Source organism: Macaca thibetana, chromosome 4, assembly GCF_024542745.1.
Source record: "Macaca thibetana thibetana isolate TM-01 chromosome 4, ASM2454274v1, whole genome shotgun sequence".
Lineage (NCBI taxonomy): Eukaryota > Metazoa > Chordata > Mammalia > Primates > Cercopithecidae > Macaca > Macaca thibetana.
This window is the reverse complement of record NC_065581.1, coordinates 117246843-117266654: the sequence shown is the minus strand read 5'-3', so window position 1 is coordinate 117266654 and position 19812 is coordinate 117246843. Positions and strand designations below refer to the sequence as shown.

The following is a 19812-nucleotide window of genomic DNA, read 5'->3' as shown; positions in this document are numbered from 1 at the left end:
AAGTGCTCTAACACATTGCTCCTTTTAAGTAATCAATATAATTTATAATTATATAAAATCTTTCATACTCTTTAATTTGTCATTTAAACCCTCCATAAGGTAGATTCTAATATCACTGGCATGGTATTATATTGTTTGGTTGCAACTGGAAGTTTAGTTTTTTCACTCTTCCTGTTCCTACATGTTCAGAGCCATGACAGTTTGCCAGTTAAGAAATTCTTGAGTTCATTGTGATTTAAAAAACATTAAATTTTTCTTCTTATTTTACTTAAATGATGATGGTAGTTATAGAGCAGAGTAATTTTTAAGTTTGGTGGTGCTTTGTACAAAAATACTCCCATGATTTATATATATTTTTTTAAATGAGTCATTCTAGAGATCTTATTAAAGTATTAGTGCCAAACTAGTTAAGTGAATGTTTAAGTTTCTTGTTAACATATTAAATACTAAATATTTTGTTCTTCTCAGTTCTGGAAAACATAATGATGCTTAAAATATCTCAGTAATGTAAGTTAGTTTTATAGTTGACTGAGAAAAAAAGTCTTAGGACGGTAGTTAATATTGAGAAAGTGAGCCCTGTGAAGTAACAAAGTACTATCAAATGATTTTGTTTATTCACTAGACATGTCTATACTTGGTTAAATTTACATGAATTCTTTAGAAAGAGAACGTTATAAAACACTCAACAGAAATTACAAGTAGATGAAGCTTAAGTAATTATCTAACTGAACGTTACCTCTAAGAAAGAATGAGAATGAGTTGCGTGTATATTTATTTGATAAGTGTTATTGTCTTCAAAATTCTCTGTAATAAAATTGTGTGTTAATGGAAATAGAAAATAGTCTGTATGCTTTGCCGAGTGCCTAGTGTTAGTATTGGCAATCTGGCAGTCATTATTATCATTTGTGTTGTTTTAAGTGCTATTCCTTTAAATTGTAAAGTCTATTCTAAGATTCGAAATGGGGGGATCTGCAGTTGTCAGAATGATAAAGTTTAGCAAATGCATGCAAATTATTGTAATTTGTTAATGAAGGCCTGCCATATCATCAGAACATAGGAAGAAATAGCTCAAATATATTTCAGAAACATTGTCTAAGGCTGAGTACAGGGGATCTCTGTCCTTCAAGAGGCCCACAAATTAATGAGAAAGATGGACCTTGACAATCATATAAGGCAAGCCAGATAGATATAAAAGTATCTCATCAGTTTAAATGCAAGTGGTATTTGAATTGAATCTTTGAAGAGAAGGAAAGAATCAGGGAGGTGCATCTTGCCTGGAAGGAGTAGTAAGCACAGGTACTGAGATGGATGAGTGTGCTTAGTAACGCCTGAGAAACACAGTAGTACTCAAGGGTAATGTGGATGTTGAAATCATAGCTTATGGTCTAAAGGTTAAATTTGTGGTATGCCCAGGGTTACACAGTTAGTGGAGGACAGCCAGCTTTGAAATACATTCTAACTTCAAAACTCACCTTCCATCATGCCATGCTGTTTATTTACTGTGGGGCCTTATGTTTGATGTATAAGCTGAATTAGCGTAATTAAATATTAGTCACAATGAATAGATACATCTGATGGTTATATACCAGTTTTGCTCTTCCTGAATTATATATCATAATCAACACTCTAATGCAATCAGTAAAATTTACCATTTTTGAAATTTCTTTTTTGAATATATTTTTCTCTTGCAGGGTTACATTTTGCCATCTGCCTTTCCAGAGTAAGTGGCTCTATGTGGGCACTGAACGAGGTAATATACATATTGTCAATGTGGAGTCCTTCACACTCTCAGGCTACGTCATTATGTGGAATAAAGCCATTGAACTGTGAGTTTGAGCGAATATTTTGTATCCGAAAGCATCAGTTCTATGTATGACAATAGCATTGTATCATAGCCGATCAGTAAATCTGTATGGAATTAAATATGTGACAGATGTTCTTAATATTAAGTACAGATTTATTAGTTTTTTGTGAGTATTCTTTTGATGTGGCAATTTGTAAATTTAAATTATGCATATGTATATAGAGATATATGCACATTACATATGCATATATTTACATTTGTGTACACTGTAGCACTAAATATAAACAGTCATTCCTACTAATGCAAATCACTCTAATTTTTTCTGTTCTTTTGTCTTCTAATGATTTTTCTTTCAAATGATGGTCATGACCCACAAATGAGTTGCCACCAATGTTTGGAAAACACCGGTTTAAACTACTGCTTGATACGTTTTAAAATCATCAAATGTTTGCTAAAGTTAATATAGTAGAAATTAATTTTGTTTGATTTTATTTAATTTTGTTAAATTTTTACTTAATGTTTGATAAATTTGATAAATGATACTTGTTTTCATTTACTAATATTGGTAACAAAAACTAGGTGAAACTATAGGGCCCTAAGGATCTTTAGTGCTAACCCTTCAGTCTTAAATTTTTTGTATCTTGTGTCTTTCTACAAGTTTTTTTCTTATATTTCTGGGATATCAACATCAAAGTTTAAGGATATTGGCAAGACCCTTTTCAATGTTTCTTTTTGTTTTTAAGCAAATAGTCTTGTATTGTTGCATTCCACAGTATTTACATCTTTTTGAGATAAGAATAATTCTATGACATAGCTCGTAAGTCATGTGTTAGCATAGCTGTAATAGTGTATTAATCCTGATTTTTCTTCCTGTAGCAAGAATGTTATTTTCACATATCAGTCCTTTGGTAGTGTGGGTTTTCATGGTCTGTTCTTTGAATTGATCATGCCATCTAGTGGATAGGCCTAGTGCAGGTATCTGTATAGTTTGACAGATGGCTCTCATGAAATGGAGTGATCTGTCAAACTAGAGAGTTTCTGAATTAGAGGTATGCTTATTTTTACTCTATAGGCATCAGTTCAACCATGTTCTTATTTGTAGAACTTCTTTTTCTCTGAGCAGATAGAGGTGGCATTACTTTTTTTTTTTTTAATAGAATGTTTTTCTATTTCTATTGGAACTAAATGGGATGCCTAAATTGGAGGCTAGAATTGAGTAAAATAAAATAGATGCTGCATTATTCAAAAATAGTAATTTTGAGAATTCTACCTTGACAATAGATTTCCTGTACTCAAATCATTGACTAAATTGAAGATTCTTTCCTATGCAGGAAGTGTACTTAGTTGTGAATTTTGCTTATTTATATGAGTCACTACTTCTTCCCTGATCCCTGTTTTGATCCATATTAAGAACTGTATGCCTATTACTTATCACTTGTTGAAATCCTTTCTTTCCTTATAAATATAACTTATTTTCTATTTATTTTTATTGGAATGAAATATGTAGCCATATTAAAGTTTTTAATTGAAGGGAAAATCTTACTAACTTTTTCTTTTTTAGGTCATCTAAATCTCATCCAGGACCTGTGGTCCATATAAGTGATAATCCAATGGACGAGGGAAAGGTAGAATTTTTTGTAAAAAATTATGTATTATTTAAATGCACAAATTTTTGTATTTTTCAATAAGCATACTATTTCAGGATCACATTTGTTACAAATTGAGATTGCCATTGAAGGTTGCATATCATAAACATTTAATGCTTATTAGTAATGAAGAACAAATGAAAGAATTAGAATCATTTACAATTTTAAAGGACAAAAAAACCTTAAAACATAAGTCAAACTTAATGCTTATAATTACAGGTTATTTGTTTATATTTGGCTTCTTCAGACTGTTTTCCCTGATTTTCTGTTAATCCTGATAAAAAGTTTTCTTTTGGTTTTGGATTCTTTTGAACACTTTGGTTATACAATTTTTGTAGCACTAATCACAGATTGCCTTATGTTATAGTTGTCTTGATATCTCATCCCCTCTAAAATTTTTTTGTCATAAATAGTTCCAATTAATAATGTAGAGTTTTTTTAATGTTATTTAATTTTTAATACTCTGAAACCAGTTTCATATAATCAGTATCTAGCTATTGTTAATTTAGGTTATTTAAGTCATTTAAAATAATAAATATTTTTGGATGAATATTTATTTTCTATTTCAAACCAGTCTTTCAGGTAGTTCTATTTAATAATGATATTTTTCTACCTATATAATTTTATGATCTTAAGCTAAGTAAATACCAGGAAGTTTATTGCTATCAGAAATCAGTGAAGTGAAACTTCTGAATTTTGTGCAGAAGTTTAATCAGGTTTTTCATTTCCTCAATTGTGGGAGAGGTTGAGCTGATACACTGTTTAACACTGTTCTCTTAGTTTGCCATTGGGTAAACAAAAGGATAATTAGACTGTTTGGAGTTAGGTCATAATTATAGCATTGTATGCTTTGAAAGAAACTTTACATAAAGCAAGTATGAAGTAACTTAGATCCTTACTTAATTTTCTTTTTATACAAGATACTTATTTAAAAGCCAAGCTTTTGAATGGGAGGCGTGGTAGGAAAATTCAAAACTTCCTTTCCTCCTTGAATTGGACATCAAGTCATTGTAATTCTTCCTGTGTCTTTTGCTTTTCCTTTGCTTTCTTTTTTTTTTTTTTTTTTTTTCATTTCCTAAAAGTTTTACTATGTTGTCCAAGGCGGTCTTGAACACGTGGGCTCAAGTGATCCTCCTGCCTTGACCTCCCAAACTGCTGGGATTACAAGCAGAAGCCACTGTGCCTGGCTTAGAGTGCCATTTTAATCTTAATGTTCTACTGTTTCAGAACTTTCAGTGGGTCTGTAGTATCTAACAAGTAAAATCAGTGTTTCGTGAAATATAGCCCTGCATTTCCTTATTTTTCAGGATGTCTTTACCTGAATGTTGTGCTGAAGCAAATAGTTATATTTTCAGTTATGAACTGCTCTTTAATGTTTCCATACCTTTGTTTATGTGAGTCCTTCTGTTTGGAATTCTCTTTCCATCTCTCTGCTGAATTCCTACCCATACTTTAAGGCCCAGATTAAATATTTTTCTTTTATGATTTCTTCCCTGATAATCCTGACAGAAAATGCTTTTTCTTTCTTTCACATTTATTAGTACTTTAGTTATGAAATTTTGTGTTATTTATGACGTAATGCTTTTATTAGAAATATGTGCATATCTTAGCTCCCCTGAATTTGAAAGTCTCCTTGAGCACAAAGGTAATATTTATACAGGTTTCTATTTTCCCTAGCAACTAACTTACAATAAAAATACCAACTACTCAATATACAATTATATGAATTATATATATAATTCATTCTATAAATAATGAGGATGGAGTAAATAAGTTATATATATATATAAAATTTTAAAAATATTAGGATGCTAGAACAAACTGTATTATCTAAACTTTGATTTCTTGTAGACTCTTTCCTGTTTGCAAAGAACTCCTAGACATTTGTCATTGAACAATGATGTAAGGTGATAGGGCAGGTTCCTTCAGTGCTAACTTTACAGGTGGATACTGCCACATTAAGTGAAGGTCTTGGCCAAGGAAGGTTAGACATTAGATAGGTTAGACTTACAATAGGAATAGCCACCATTTATTTAATTCTATGTGTCAGGCACTGTGCAGGCCACTTTATATACACTATTTCATTTTATTTTTTCAACAAATTGTAAATTAGAAATTTCCCTTACTTTACAAATGATAAAGCAGAGACTTGGTGACATTATGTGTTCCATAGCTCCAGAGCTAGACTTTGGCGGATCTGAGATTTGAAGACCAGTTTCTTTAATTTCAGCCCAGGAGTACTCTCTGTTATGCTAAGCTTTCTTTCTAGATATTGATTGGTTATATATGTTGTAGAGAAATGTATTCATATTCCACATACACACTAATGCTTTTTCAAAGAGAAAAATTAGACAGGAATTACTCACTAGTATATAAGCTCATTAACATTTCTGGGTTATAAAAGATTCCAGTAGGAATAAGCATTGAAGAATTTTCCAATTTTAATTAAGTGCTCTATCTTTAGTTTTCTATTTTTAAATATTTATTATTATCTTGCTTTTGTAGAGAAAGGAATTGAAAAGCTAGAAGATTATGGGCATAAAACTCTAACCTGTTGTCATATATTTCTAATATCCTTAGAATACTAGAGCTGGCTAGAGAGATTAAAGTTTAACCCTCTTAAGTTATTAAGGTCTGGATAGATAAAATTATTTCCCTAAAGTTATATGGCTATTAAGTGGCAGATTTAATACTAGAACTCAGGTTACTTATAAGGTCCTAAGCAGTGCAGTGCTGTTTACATCAACCTTTACATTTTATTCTTTTCTTCTCTTTCCTTATTCCTGAAGTTTATCTTTTCTCAAATGCTGTATCACATGTCCAAGATATTTGAAAAGAGTGGGAAAAGAAAAAGGAAACAAATACCATTTTTTTTCCAAAAGGTGTATCTCAGATTGCCTAGGTGTATCTCAGATTACCTAGGAAAGAAGAGATAAGATCAGAAAAATTGACTGTATTCTGTACTAAAGTAGGAAAACTTACTTTGTTAGTTTTGATAGCTAGCCCTTCCAGCTGCCCCTCTACTCTGAAATCTTCTAAATTTGTCTTATTAAAATTACTGGTTCTGCCCAAATTTTGTTTATATCCCCAGATTACCCAAACAGATATAGACTAATCATTTTTCTAATTATTAAACAAATATTTATTGTGTGTCTACTATGTCTTAGGAAGTGTATTAGATATTAGAGACATATAGATGAAAATGCATGGTACTAGGTTAAGAAAAGGAGCATCTTAATTTCTCTACAGGAACTGGGTAGACTTAACCAGGAAGCAACACTGAATTTAGACTTAAAATATTAGTAGAGGATTGCTTGTTGAATGAAAGGGGAGGAGGTTTTAAGCAGAGGAAATCTCATACTGAGATTTGGAAAAAACTGAGGTGGGGTCTGGGGGCAGCACAGGTTCTATGGGCAGTGTACATTGTTTGTGAGGCAGGAATATGCATTCCATTCTGAAATAGATGCATTCATAATAAGTATTTATAACATATCTGGCCCTATGTGTTATGTTAGAGGTATTGCGGTAAACAAGATAAAAACTAATCTTTGCCCAGATACACCAGTTTTACAGACTGCACAATAATTCAGATAAGGAAAAGTCCATTATTGTGTGGTGATCCTTCAGATTTAAAAAAGATAAGTGTTATTGGAGCACATAGAAAGGGTATTGACTTACATTTGGTAGGTCATGGAAGGCTTCCCAGAGGAGATGATCACTAAAGTAACACCTGAAAGATGAGTAGGACTAGTCAGGCAAAACGGATGACATTCAAATGGAGTGGCCCAGGTAGTGAGGCAGCATGTACAAAGGCTCAAAGGTAAAAGAGAGTATGAACTTAAGAATATACTATAATGTATTGAGTGGCCGTGGTGTGGTAAGGGATGGAACTGGAGAGGTAAACAGAGGTTAAGCCATGCTGGATCTTGTAGATCATATTACTGAATTTTCAGTTTATCCTAAAAATAATGGTGTGGCATTTAAAAGTTTTAAACAGAAGCATACATTATCCCATTCGGTTTGTATTCTAGAACCGTTACTCTAGCTACAATATGAAATGGATTAAAATAGGAGCAAGAGTGGAGTCAAGGATACCCGAAAAGGAATCTTTGTGTCTTGAACCAGGGAAGAGGCACTAGAAATGAAGAGAAGTAAATTAGATAATAGAATGTAATTTAAATTTACATGGTGATTTTACCTGTTGGAGGAGAGACCAGAGTTATGAATGACCTCTAGGTTTCTAGCCAGTGCCACTGAATAGACATGATAAGAAATGGTGAGAGACACTGCAACAGGGAATTCCAGAGAAGCAGAGTAGAGAAGAATATAATTAATTCTATTTGGGGCGCATTTACTTTGAGGCTTTTATGTAGATAAGTGGAGATGTGGCCATTGGAATTATGTGTCTGAATCTCACCAGAGGGATGTAAGCTGGATATGATTTGAAACTAATCGATATATAGATGGAATAGATGAGATTGCCTCATAGTGTGTAGAATTTGAAAAGTTTGTAAACTTGAAAATACATACAAAAGTTTTGAAAAGACTTCAAAATGGTACTGTTTTTGTTTTCAAAAGTCAGTTGTATGTTGAGTCCCTAATCATCAAAGACATATAAATATGCAGTGTTCTCATTTGTCATTTGTGTGATTACTAATTAGCAGTACAGATATTTGTTTATATCATACATTTATACTCAACGCATGTGAATGATTGTAGTTATTTTCATTGTCAGCAAATAAATGTTTTATAATTGATATCATTCCTAGGTAATATGCCTTTTTCTTTTATCACAGCTTTTGATTGGCTTTGAATCTGGAACAGTAGTTTTATGGGACCTCAAATCAAAGAAAGCTGACTACAGATACACATATGATGAGGTAATACTATTTTTGCTAGTAAAAGCTATGGTCATTTCTCTCATATAAAGCAGTTTCTCTAAAAACTTAATTGGTTATTTTAGTTTAGGCAAGCTTTGTAATTGCAATAGCACACAATTTATTTTTTACAATAGATAATATGTTCACACAATTCAAAAGATACAAAAATCTTTTTCCCACTTGCCATTTGGTTATCTAGTTTCCATACAGGTACCGTGTTACCAGTTTCTCTCATGTTTTTCCAGAGAGACTGTGTGCATTTACAAGCAAATTCATAAATATATTCTATTTTTTCTTTTGTACGAATGATAGTATACTATAGACATTTATAATCCGCTAACTTTAAGAACCAGTAAGGATTGTGATTGATAGATATGTCTTTTCTCTCCTCTTGCTCCTCACTTCCCTTCCTTACCTTACCTCTCCTTTTTTGGCATTTATTTATTGAAGATAGAATCTTCCAGATGCTGGCTTTTTCTGGCTGCATCCCCATTGTCTTTGACATTTTTTTCTTTTTTTTTTTTTTTTGCCCTCAGATTTCCTATAAATTGGATAATTTACTGAGGCTTGATCAAATGCAGGTTTATTTTTCTTTTTTGGCAAGACTACTTCATAGATGATACTGATACTCATTTAGCTGGTGGAACTTTAGTGTCTGTTTCAGATGTTGGAAGCCAGTGGTGGTTAAGGCCGAGATCTGTTACTATATAGTAGTTGCAAAATAGGAGACTTTCGAATTCTGTCTTTCCTTCTCTACTTATTATGTAGGTCGCTTCAGTAAAGAGAACCTTTCTTTTATCTGCTATTCGTTTATATAATAGGATAGTTCATATAGCAAAGACAGGGTAAATATGTGATTCTTTCCCTTTATTTTAATATTCATCTTAAGGGGTTGTTCTATAATAGTTTCCATGATAACCAATTTATTCTTACTTTTAGTTTCACTATGTGCTCAACAACTTAAACATATTTGATGTACTTCAGTCCACTGAAGTTATAGTTGCTTTTCACATTATCCTAACTTTGGTCAGTGTACCTCCTCCCTACTGATCTGTATATTTCTGAATCAAATTTAGAATAAGGTATTTTTCTATGGAACTATAACTTATTTCAGTGCCATGTCTGGTGGCCATAATTTAGACATCAAGAGTGTTCATGGTTTCCAATTCAGTGAATACAGCTATATCTAGGAAATGTGTAAGTGGTTAAGATAAAATACATCATAATCTTAATAGTAATCATATTGATATGTTCAGTTACTGAAACATCAGAGCACACTGAGTAATTATAGCAACATTTGAATACTTTGCACATGTTTGTACATTATCTTTGTAGGCATGACTGAAAGGGAATTCCCTTTGTTTTTATGACTGTATACTTTTTGCTGCTCACTAGTCAGAATCTTCAAATTAAACAAGCATGTTTTGAATAAAGAGTTCCTACATTTCTGTGTAGTTGTGATCTGTAATTGTGGTCCATAGATGAAAGCAGATTTTAAAAATTGAATATTTTGGTTTTGCTTATTATTTTAAATAGTGATCTTGGCTTGAGCCATTATGGAGTCACAGGGACTAGTTTACCTTCTTGCTTTAAACAAAGAAACTGGGCAGGATATATGAAACAACAGTTTTCAGCAGTTAAACAGCAGGTCATGCAGAAAAGGATTATTTAGAGAGGAGAAACAAAGAAGGTAAACCCCTCCATTGCTTCAGCTAATGGCCTGAAGAGATTTTCCAGTTCTTAGAACATGAAGAGGGAACCTAGGTGGAAGCTGAGAAGTCTCCCTAAGTTGAAAAGTCAGAGTTGGGAAATTGGGGAAACTGAGACATCTGCAGCTTAGAAGGCAAGGAATTAGAGAGCAAAGAGCTTAGAAAGAGAGTTATAGAAGTCTACAAGAGGACCCGTGTCCTGAGTCTTCAGTTGAATACTGACTATTGCATGGGTATAAGGCTTGGATGAGATCCACCAAAAAGGAAAAGTAGAACCATCTCTGTAGCACAAACAGTACTGGGAATAGTTCACATTCCCAACAGAATAGAGAAACTTTGTGATATACAGGGTATGAGAAAGGGTATTCAGAAAGCTGTTGTTTCAGTGGTAGAACTAAACTAGCCCTATACTAATAAAGGCTGGCTTAGTTCATCCTAACAAATCTTTAATGCAAACTTTGAAAGGACTGGAAGGACTAAACTGTTTTTAAGTACATAACTACATCCTAGGAAAAACACCCAAAAACATTTAGAAGAATATGAATAGTAGCCCAATATAAATTGTACAATGTCTAGCATCCAAATAGAGATATATGAAGTATGCAAAAAGCCAGAATATATGACCCATAATGAGAAGAAAATGAAAATAGAAACAGAAATGACAAAGATGATACAATTGACCTCAAGGATATTAAAACAAGTATTATTAAATGGACTCCATATGCTTAAGAAAGTAGATGAAAGCATGAACATGTTGAAAAAAGACATGGAAGGCAAAAAATCACACAAGTGGATTTTTTACAGATGAAAAATAAAATAAGGTGAAAAATACTATGAATAGTACTACCAAAGGATTAATAAGCTTGAGGAAATAGCAGTAGAAACTACTTGATGTGAAAGAATGGAGGAAAAAAGAACAGATCGTTAGTGAACTGTGGTACGACTTCAAGCAGACTAATATGTGTATTTTGAATCCTAGGAGGAGAGTGGAGAGAAAGTATGTTTGAAGAAGCAGTGACCAAAAGTTTCAAAGTTGATGAAAACTATATACTCAGAGATTCTAAGAGTTCAATGAACTGTAGGCAGAAGAAACACAAAACAAACTACATAAAAGCACAATTTTCAATTCTTGGAAACTAGTAATAGAGAAAATCGTAGGAACAATTAGAGGAACTTTAAAAGCTAAATTAAATACAGGGGAGCAAAAAGATAAAAATGACAGCAGAGGCCAGGCGCAGTGGCCCCCACCTGTAATCCCAGCACTTTGGGAGGCCAAGGCGGGCGGATCACGAGGTCGGGAGATTGAGACCATCCTGGGTAACATGGTGAAACTCTGTCTCTACTGAAAAATACAAAAAATTAGCCGGGTGTGGTGGCGGACCCCTGTAGCCCCAGCTACTTGGGAGGCTGAGGCAGGAGAATGTCATAACCTGAGAGGTGGAGCTCGCAATGAACTGAGATTGTGCTGCTGCACTCCAGCCTGGGCGATAGAGTGAGACTCCATTTAAAAAAAAAAAAACAGCAAATTTTGGTTTTTTAGGTAGAATGTAAGCCAGAACACAGTGGAACACCGCCTTCACAGTACTGAAAGAAAAATTTGTCAACCTGGAATTTTATACCTGGTGAAATTTTTTTTTTCAAAAATAAAGGCAAAATAAAGACTTTTATAGACATAAAAACTGAAAGAATTAATCACTTTCAGACCTCAACTATAAGATACGTTAAAAGAAGTCCTGCATGCAGAAGAAAAAGTTATGAGATGGAAATTTGGATCTATTCAAAAGAATGAAAGACTCCAGACATGGCAAATATGTGGTAGATATAAACTTTCTCATTTTTTAAATCTAAGAGATCATTAATTATCCAAGCCAATAATAAAAGTGTATTGTAGGATTTTTGACATACATAGAGGTAACAAACAGACAATAATAGCACAATGGTCAGAAGACAGAGGACCGTTAATAGATTATTATTTTATACATAAAGTAGCATAATATTATGTGACAGTAGACTATGATAAAGATATGTATTATAAATCCTAAAGGAAATACCAAAGCAATGACAGCAGCAACTCAGAAAGTTAAGCTAAATATGAAATAAAATGAGAATTTAAAAATATTAAATCCAGAGGAAGGTTGAAGGGAACAAAGAATAAATGGAAGCAACAGTGAACAAACAGCAAGATGGTAGATTTAAATGCAGCTATGTCAATAATCAGATTAATAGTTTAAACACCCCATTAAAAGATAGCAATTATCATATTGGATAAAAAAGCAAGATCTAACCATATACTGTCTGTAAGAAACCCACTTTTAAAGATACAGATATGTTGGAAAAATGATAGATGGAAAAAGTAATATTAGCAGTAATCAAAAGGAAGCTGAAACGACTATATTAATATCAACAAAGTAGGTATCAGAGTGTTTCACCCACCAGCTGAGTACACTTTCTTTTCAGCTATACACAGAACATCACCAAGACAGACTGTATTTAGTGTCATAAAATCAATCTCAATAAATTTTAAAGGATTAAACTCATACAAAATGTTATTTTACCATACAATTAAATTAGAAATCAGTTATATAAAGATAGACGGAAAATCTATAAATATTGAAAAGGGAAACAACATACTTCTAAATAACCCACGAGTCAAAGAAGAAAACAAAGAAAATTAAAGTATTTTGAACTGAAAAGAAAGATTTACCATGTCCTGTGGGATGCAGCTGAATTATCCATTATAGCATTAAATGCTTTGTATTAGAAAACAAGAAAGGTTTCAAGCCAGTGGCCTCAGCTTTCACCACAAGAAACCAGAAGAAAAAGAGTGGATTAAATCTATAGTAAGCTGAAGAACTGAAATAATAAAGAGCAGAAATCAGTGAAATAGATAACAGAAAAATAGAGAAAACTGAAAAAATTAAAAGCTGGATTTTTGTGAAGATCAATAAAATTAATAAACATATAGTCAGAGTGGTGAGGAAAGAAAGACACAGATTACCCATTGTAGAGGTGAAAAAGGATATCATTTCAGTTTCTGCAGAAATACAGAGGGACTGATAAGGAAATATGTCCTTAATGCCAATAAATCCAGCAATTTAGATGAAATGGGGAATTTCCTTGAAAGATCCCATATTTCTTGGAAGTACCAAAGCTCACTGTGAATGAAATACTTAAGTAGCTCTGTAATTTAAGAATCAAAGTTGTAATGAAAATGTCCCGCAAAGAAAAGACCAGGCTCAGAAATCTTGCTGGTGAGTTTTACCAAATAATACCTGTTGTACTTAGACTCTTCTTAAAAATAGAAGAGAAGGACATACTTTGCAACTCACTTCATGAGGCAAGCATTACCCTTTTAACAAAACTAGAAAAAAAATTATAAGGAGACTACAGACCAGTATCCTTGGTGCACACAAATGCCTAAGTCATAAAACTTATTCTTCACACATATTAATATACAAAATGAAAATCATGTGTTTTAAATAACAGTGGTGTTAGGTATAAATTCTAACTTCTAAATTAACTTGTTGTAAACTGAGTAAAAATTTCTGGCTTTGTTTCCATGAATTTATGCTATTCTGTCATCAAATTTGATTTTCAGTGCTGTTTTTGCCAGGTGTACAGTTTCAGATATTCAAGAAATTATTATAGTCATAATTCTTTCTCACTAGTGAGAGTTAAAAATTTAAGATTTTGACAAAGCACTACCTTTCCCCTCCCCTAATATTTATGTTCTATTCAATGGTATATTACTGTATTCAAATTTATTTTTTTACACAGGCACAAATGTATTAAATGACGTAACAATTTTGAACATTTCTAATATAATTTAAGTTCTTAGTATAGCTTTAATTGTTCATTTGGTCTCTTGGGGGTGATTCAGATGCGTGGGAGTAGTGGGAACAGAAATGTATCTTTGCGCCCTTGAGCTTTTGTTGCTTTGTAACCATTGTTATTTTTTTAATTGACAAACTCTACTGTACCCTGGTTGTGTCTCAATGATAGATTTTGAGTGTGGTTGGATAGTATTCTCAGTATTTTACAGATATTTTCTACAGATGATACTTCATCTATATAAAATTTTATCTCTTTAATGGACATCCCATTTTTTTTAGGCTATAATGTATTAAAATATCAAGTATTGGCCAGGTGCAATGGCACATGTCTGTAATCCCAGCACTTTGAGAGGCAGAGGCAGGAGGATCACTTGAGGCCAGGAGATTGAGATTGGCATGGGTAACATAGCAAGACCCTGCCTCTACAAAAAGTTAAAAAAAAAAAAAAAATTAGCTAGGCCTGGTGGCGTGTACCTGTAGTCTTATCTACTTAAGAGGCTGAAGTGGGAGGATGGGTTAAGCCCCGGAGTTCAAGGCTGCAGTGAGCTATGATCATGACACCACATTCCAGCCCTGGTGACAGAGCAAGACCCTCTTTCTAAAAATAAAGTATCAATATTCCTTTTGTAGTAATCAGTGTGGCAGGAAAGAAATGCAGTATTACTGATATTTTAAGACAATAATACTTATGAACTTCTTTATTTTATGATTATTCTTTGTCATATGTCTAGGGTCATCTATTAGTGTCTTTTGTATTTTGGTTTCATGTTGGTTTTTCCTGGTAGATTGAGAAGCATCAGAAATATTGGTAGTAAAATATGATGAAAAAATAATTTGTGCTTTTCTAGCTCTCTCGGTACATTTAAGTCTCAAGACCATCAGAAAACTTTAAAAAAAAAAAAAAAAAAAAAAAACGTTGAGGCCGGGCCCCGTGGCTCATGCCTGTAATTCCAGCCCTTTGGGAGGCCGAGGCGGGCAGATCACGAGGTCAGGAGATCGAAACCATTCTGGCTAACACAGTGAAACCCTGTCTCTACTAAAAATACAAAAAAATTAGCTGGGCATGGTGGCAGGCGCCTGTAGTCGCAGCTACTGGGAAGGCTGAGGCAGGAGAATGGCGTGAACCCGGGAGGCGCAGCTTGCAGTGAGTTGACATGGTGCCACTGCACTGCAGCCTGGGTGACAGAGCAAGACTCTGTCTCAAAAAAAAAAAAAAAGAACTTTGAAATAATATATTTGCAACTCACAGCACAGGAATCGTAACAGCTTTAAATGAATTTTTTTTTGGTATTATATATATTCATGGAAGCATTTATTCCCTTAAGGGTTTTTTTCTCCTATATTTAGATTGGTGCTTTTAAGTCAGCTTATTTTCTGCTTATTTTTACAAACATACACATACACACACACAAATACACTTTCCCAAAGGTAAAACAGTACTTAAAACAATGAATAATTTGGTCACATTTTCAAAATAACAGAAGAAAGTTCCAGTTGCATTATGTATTCATTCATTCATTCATTCATTCATTCTTTAGAGGCTGTCTTACTCTGTTGCCCAGGCTGGAGTACAGTGGGGTTGGGGGAGGTTATTTTTAATGGAAAGGGCAGTGGTTTCAGTTTATAACTGTTTATAATCTTTAGAGAGAAAGGAAAAAAGCTTTAAATAATTTAATGTCCAATGTATAATAACTTTTATCAACTACCTTACAAAATGTATGATTCAATAATTGTCTCATTTAATTATATAGTATTATAGTTGTCTCCCTTCTATGGTGTAACTAATATTGAACATTTCACAAGTTTAAAATACTAGGACAAAAGCTATACAATTTAATGTATTATTTATATATGTAAGAAATCATTCATGCTGTAAGCATGTACTTTATTTGATTATATAAGAATAATAAAACAACAGTATTTTCAATATTTTCATGTAATTGCAAATGTTGTAATTTTAAATGAAAGTCTACATTATACATGTTCTTTTGTCATTTTTTGGCATTTTTCTAAGGGCTGCAACAATAATAGATAGTTACATTGGGAATTAATGCAGCTTTTGAATGGAATGTTAAATAACATCTATGAGAAAAATTATTTTAAAATAATTAAAATTTAAAATATTAATTAGTGTATGTAACGTTAAGAGCAGCTGGATTAGGATTTATTAATATATACATTTACTGTGACATGATTCTAATAATACTGATTAGTTTGCAAAACCAGTAAGTAGAGAATTTATTCAATTTCCATACAATTTTGAGTTAGTGAATGTAAAATTTGATAGGTAAGCAGTTAGCCTGTTTTGTCTTCCTAGACAAGATGCTGCCTTGTCCGATAAGAATAGCAGAAGCATCATAGGTACTACTTTTGCCAAAGCCTAATAATTAAATATTACTCCTTTTGAAAAATGTGTCACAGTAGGCAGTGCTTTTGTTTTTTCTCTGATTTTATTAAAAATGAAAATACTGATGTCAGACTCTTAATTACCTTTATGAACCTTTTTACACTTATGATTTTTTTCAGATACTACATCTTTTAAAGAGCTTTTAGAATTGCATGTACTGTTGCTTTGTGGTTTATGCGAACAGCTATATCATCTGCGTTCATTCTGTCTTCAGTCTTTTTTCTCTACCCTGGATTCATCTTGTCCTCCATGACTTTTGTATGTCTTTTATGTATTGTGTTCTATTTTCCATTCATCTGTCCTTTATTCCTCTTTCTAAGATAATCCTGTTATTCATATGTATGTATAATTTTCAGGTTTTTAAAACAAATATTCTTTTTTTTTTTTTTTGAGATGGAGTCTTGCTGTGTCACCCAGGCTGGAGTGCAGTGGCACGATCTCAGCTCACTGCAAGCTCCACCTCCTGGGTTCATGCCATTCTTCTGCCTCAGCCTCCCGAGTAGCTGGGACTACAGGTGCCTGCCACCACACCTGGCTAATTTTTTGTATTTTTTAGTAGAGACGGGGTTTCACCGTGTTAGCCAGGATAGTCTCGATCTCCTGACCTCATGATCCGCCCGTCTTTGCCTCCCAAAGTGCTGGTATTACAGGCATGAGCCACCGTGCCCGGCCATAAACAAGTAAATATTCTTAATCACCTGGAAATTGTATATCTTTTCCTTGGAAAAACAGATAAGCCAATTTACACACAAAATTTATCAACCCCAATTTATGTTTCCTACGTTATATCTCATATCTTCTCCCATGAATTGTTCAGATTTGCTCCTAAACCACCTTGCTTCTGATTTTGAGCATGTGTCAGATTTGCTGGTGAGATTGGATTTTCTCACTTTGTTTACGTAAATTTCTACGTCATTTTCTTAAGACTAAAGAAAAAGTGTAAATTGCATATTTTATACATGTATAATTTATATATGGTAGGTATTGTATACATAGTTTTAAATACTTGTAATACTACATATGTTCTACATATGTACTTAGAAAGAAAACACATCTTATATCAAGTTGGATTTGCATATAGAAAATTGTATAAATAAATAGTGCATGTTTGTTGCATGTCCATATTTCTTTATTTCTTTGCTTTTTTGTGGGGTGTTTTCTGTTACTTGTTTCTGTTGTCCAAGATAATTGTGAACCACTGGTTCCAGTAATTCGATAGTATTTGCTTTTGGAATGCCTAATAATTTAATAACATTTCATAAATAGAAGGCACTTTTAAACAAAGATAGACATTGTTTTCTTTAGCAAAGTAGAAATATTTCTCTACATATGATACGTATTTTTATATATGATATACATTTATACATGATACTATTAAGATGTTTTTATCTATAGGTTCCAGATAGCACTGTAGACCTCTTTTGTATTTTCCCTTATCAATTTTTTTTAAAACATTAAATAGCTTTTTAGCACTGCTCATGTTTTTGCAGAAATAATTTTACTTGTAAAGGCTACTAAGGGATTGCTTATTTTAAAAATGAGTTTTCAAAATGTCATATGTGTATTTCAGTTTATTATTAAGATTTTATTTAGAATTTTGTAAGAGATGCAGATGGTCCCTGACTTACAGTATTTCGACTTAAGATTTTTTTGACTTCACATTTGGTTTATCAAGACATAACCCCATCCTAAGTAAAGGAGCTCCTTAGGAATTAGAATGCGATTATGGTTTCTACTGAATGTCTATTGCTTGTGTACCGTCTTAAAGCTGAAAACTTGCATATTGAGCCATTGTAAGTAAGGGATCGTCTGTTGTGTTGGTACCATTAAATGCATTTTTGACTTACGATATTTTTGACTTTTGATGAGTTTATCAGGGTATAACTTCATCATAAATTGAAGAACATCTGTACTTTGAATAAAAAACATTGTATTAAATATTGGCATTAGAAGTTAGCTGATTATCTGTATCTGTCTGATTTATACTAAGATATTTTATAATATTTAGTTTAAATTTATAAGTATAGAAAGAACCCAAATAAGTAGATGACATGATAGAAAATGTTGACTTTATATGTGACAGAAGTTTTGAGTTTCAGTTATATGATTTTTGCTCTGTACTCTGCAATTCTTGCATTCCAGTAGGGTAACTTTAAGTCAATTGACCATTAAGAACTAAAATTTTATCAACTTGAGTTTAAAAGAAGTAATTCAAAGGATGCATGGGAGAGTGATTTAAAGTTTTTTTTTGCATACCAAAATTTAAATAATATTAGAGCAAAAAAATGAGGGGTATCATAATACTTCGGTGATATAAAAGTATTTTCCAGATAGTTTTTAAGTGACCCAGAAGTACAAAATAAATTTCTTATCAGAAGAGGGTCCCTGAGATTAAAAATTGCCTCAGTAATTACTGTGAAAGATGAGGAGCATGTCTTGTAGCTCAACCTGGAGCATTTTTTATTGATCTCTAATCCAAATCTACATTTTGGCTCTGAGGATTGTGGTCAATTAACACGTTTTATTCTAATCTTGTCAATGCAACGAGTTTTTCCATTGGGACGTTGGTTGTAATAATTGGGTAATTAATGTTTAGGTATTGTTTATGCTAAAAATAATGTAAGAAAACATTTTGTTTTACTGAACTTGTCTGTAGATGTCACTATTATGCCTTCTTTATGCTGGTTTAAGGAGTAAAGTAAGTACAGAGAATTAAAACAGTGTTAATATGAAGAAATAAAATCTCATTTGTATTACAAGAGGGCCATATTATTATGGAAATGTTAAGTTCACATATTAACTTTAGAAAATAAAGAAAAGTTAAAAATGAAAATTAATTGATTATCAGATCATTTACAAATAGTTTGCTACTTAAATAGATTTTAAAATGGTATTTTTCATCCTTCTATAGGCTATCCACTCTGTTGCTTGGCATCATGAAGGAAAACAGTTTATTTGCAGTCATTCAGATGGCACCTTGACTATATGGAATGTGAGGTCCCCTGCTAAACCTGTACAAACAATCACTCCACATGGTAAGAATGCATCAGTCTTAAATACCACCTAATTGTAATGCACAGTAAACTGTTTTGTTTCAGTTTGCCTTTGGATTTGTTTATTTGATTTTTAGGATAAGGAGGGGTTTCCTTTCATTTTTAGGGAATTAAAAAATTTACACTTACAGAAATAGTATCTAACAACCAGTTAATAAAATTTCAAGTTAAGCATATTTACAGTTGAAATTACAAATTTGAAATTTTAGAAAATGTTACATTATTTTCTGAATATCATATCTCCAACAGTCCAAAAAACAAATAGTTTTGTGAATGAAAATGATGCAGGATTTACATTAAGCTTTTCCATCTCAAAGCTATCAGTTGCAGGTTGTTAATATATAAATAACAGTGAACTTGAAATACTTGGAACCCTGTAGAAGGTAATTTTATATATTAAAATATGGTGTCAGGAGACCTCAGAATCACCACGGGTTTAATGATTCACTAGGAAGACTCACAGGACTCAGCCTAAAGTCA

The 19812-nt window shown here is 32.6% G+C and overlaps 1 protein-coding gene across 4 annotated transcripts in view; it reads left to right on the top strand.

The window, feature by feature from the left end:
• The window catches only part of STXBP5 (syntaxin binding protein 5), a 191881-nt gene that overhangs the window by 59767 nt on the left and 112302 nt on the right, over positions 1 to 19812 (top strand). For all 4 annotated transcript variants that reach the window (XR_007724950.1, XM_050787300.1, XM_050787299.1 and 1 more), the window contains exons 5-8: positions 1692 to 1826; positions 3366 to 3429; positions 8247 to 8330; positions 19191 to 19314. Coding sequence is in view for 3 of the 4 variants with exons in the window: in XM_050787300.1 (XP_050643257.1) it covers positions 1692 to 1826; positions 3366 to 3429; positions 8247 to 8330; positions 19191 to 19314 (407 nt within the window). In the remaining variant the exon portion in view is untranslated. The remainder of the gene's footprint in view (positions 1 to 1691; positions 1827 to 3365; positions 3430 to 8246; positions 8331 to 19190; positions 19315 to 19812) is intronic.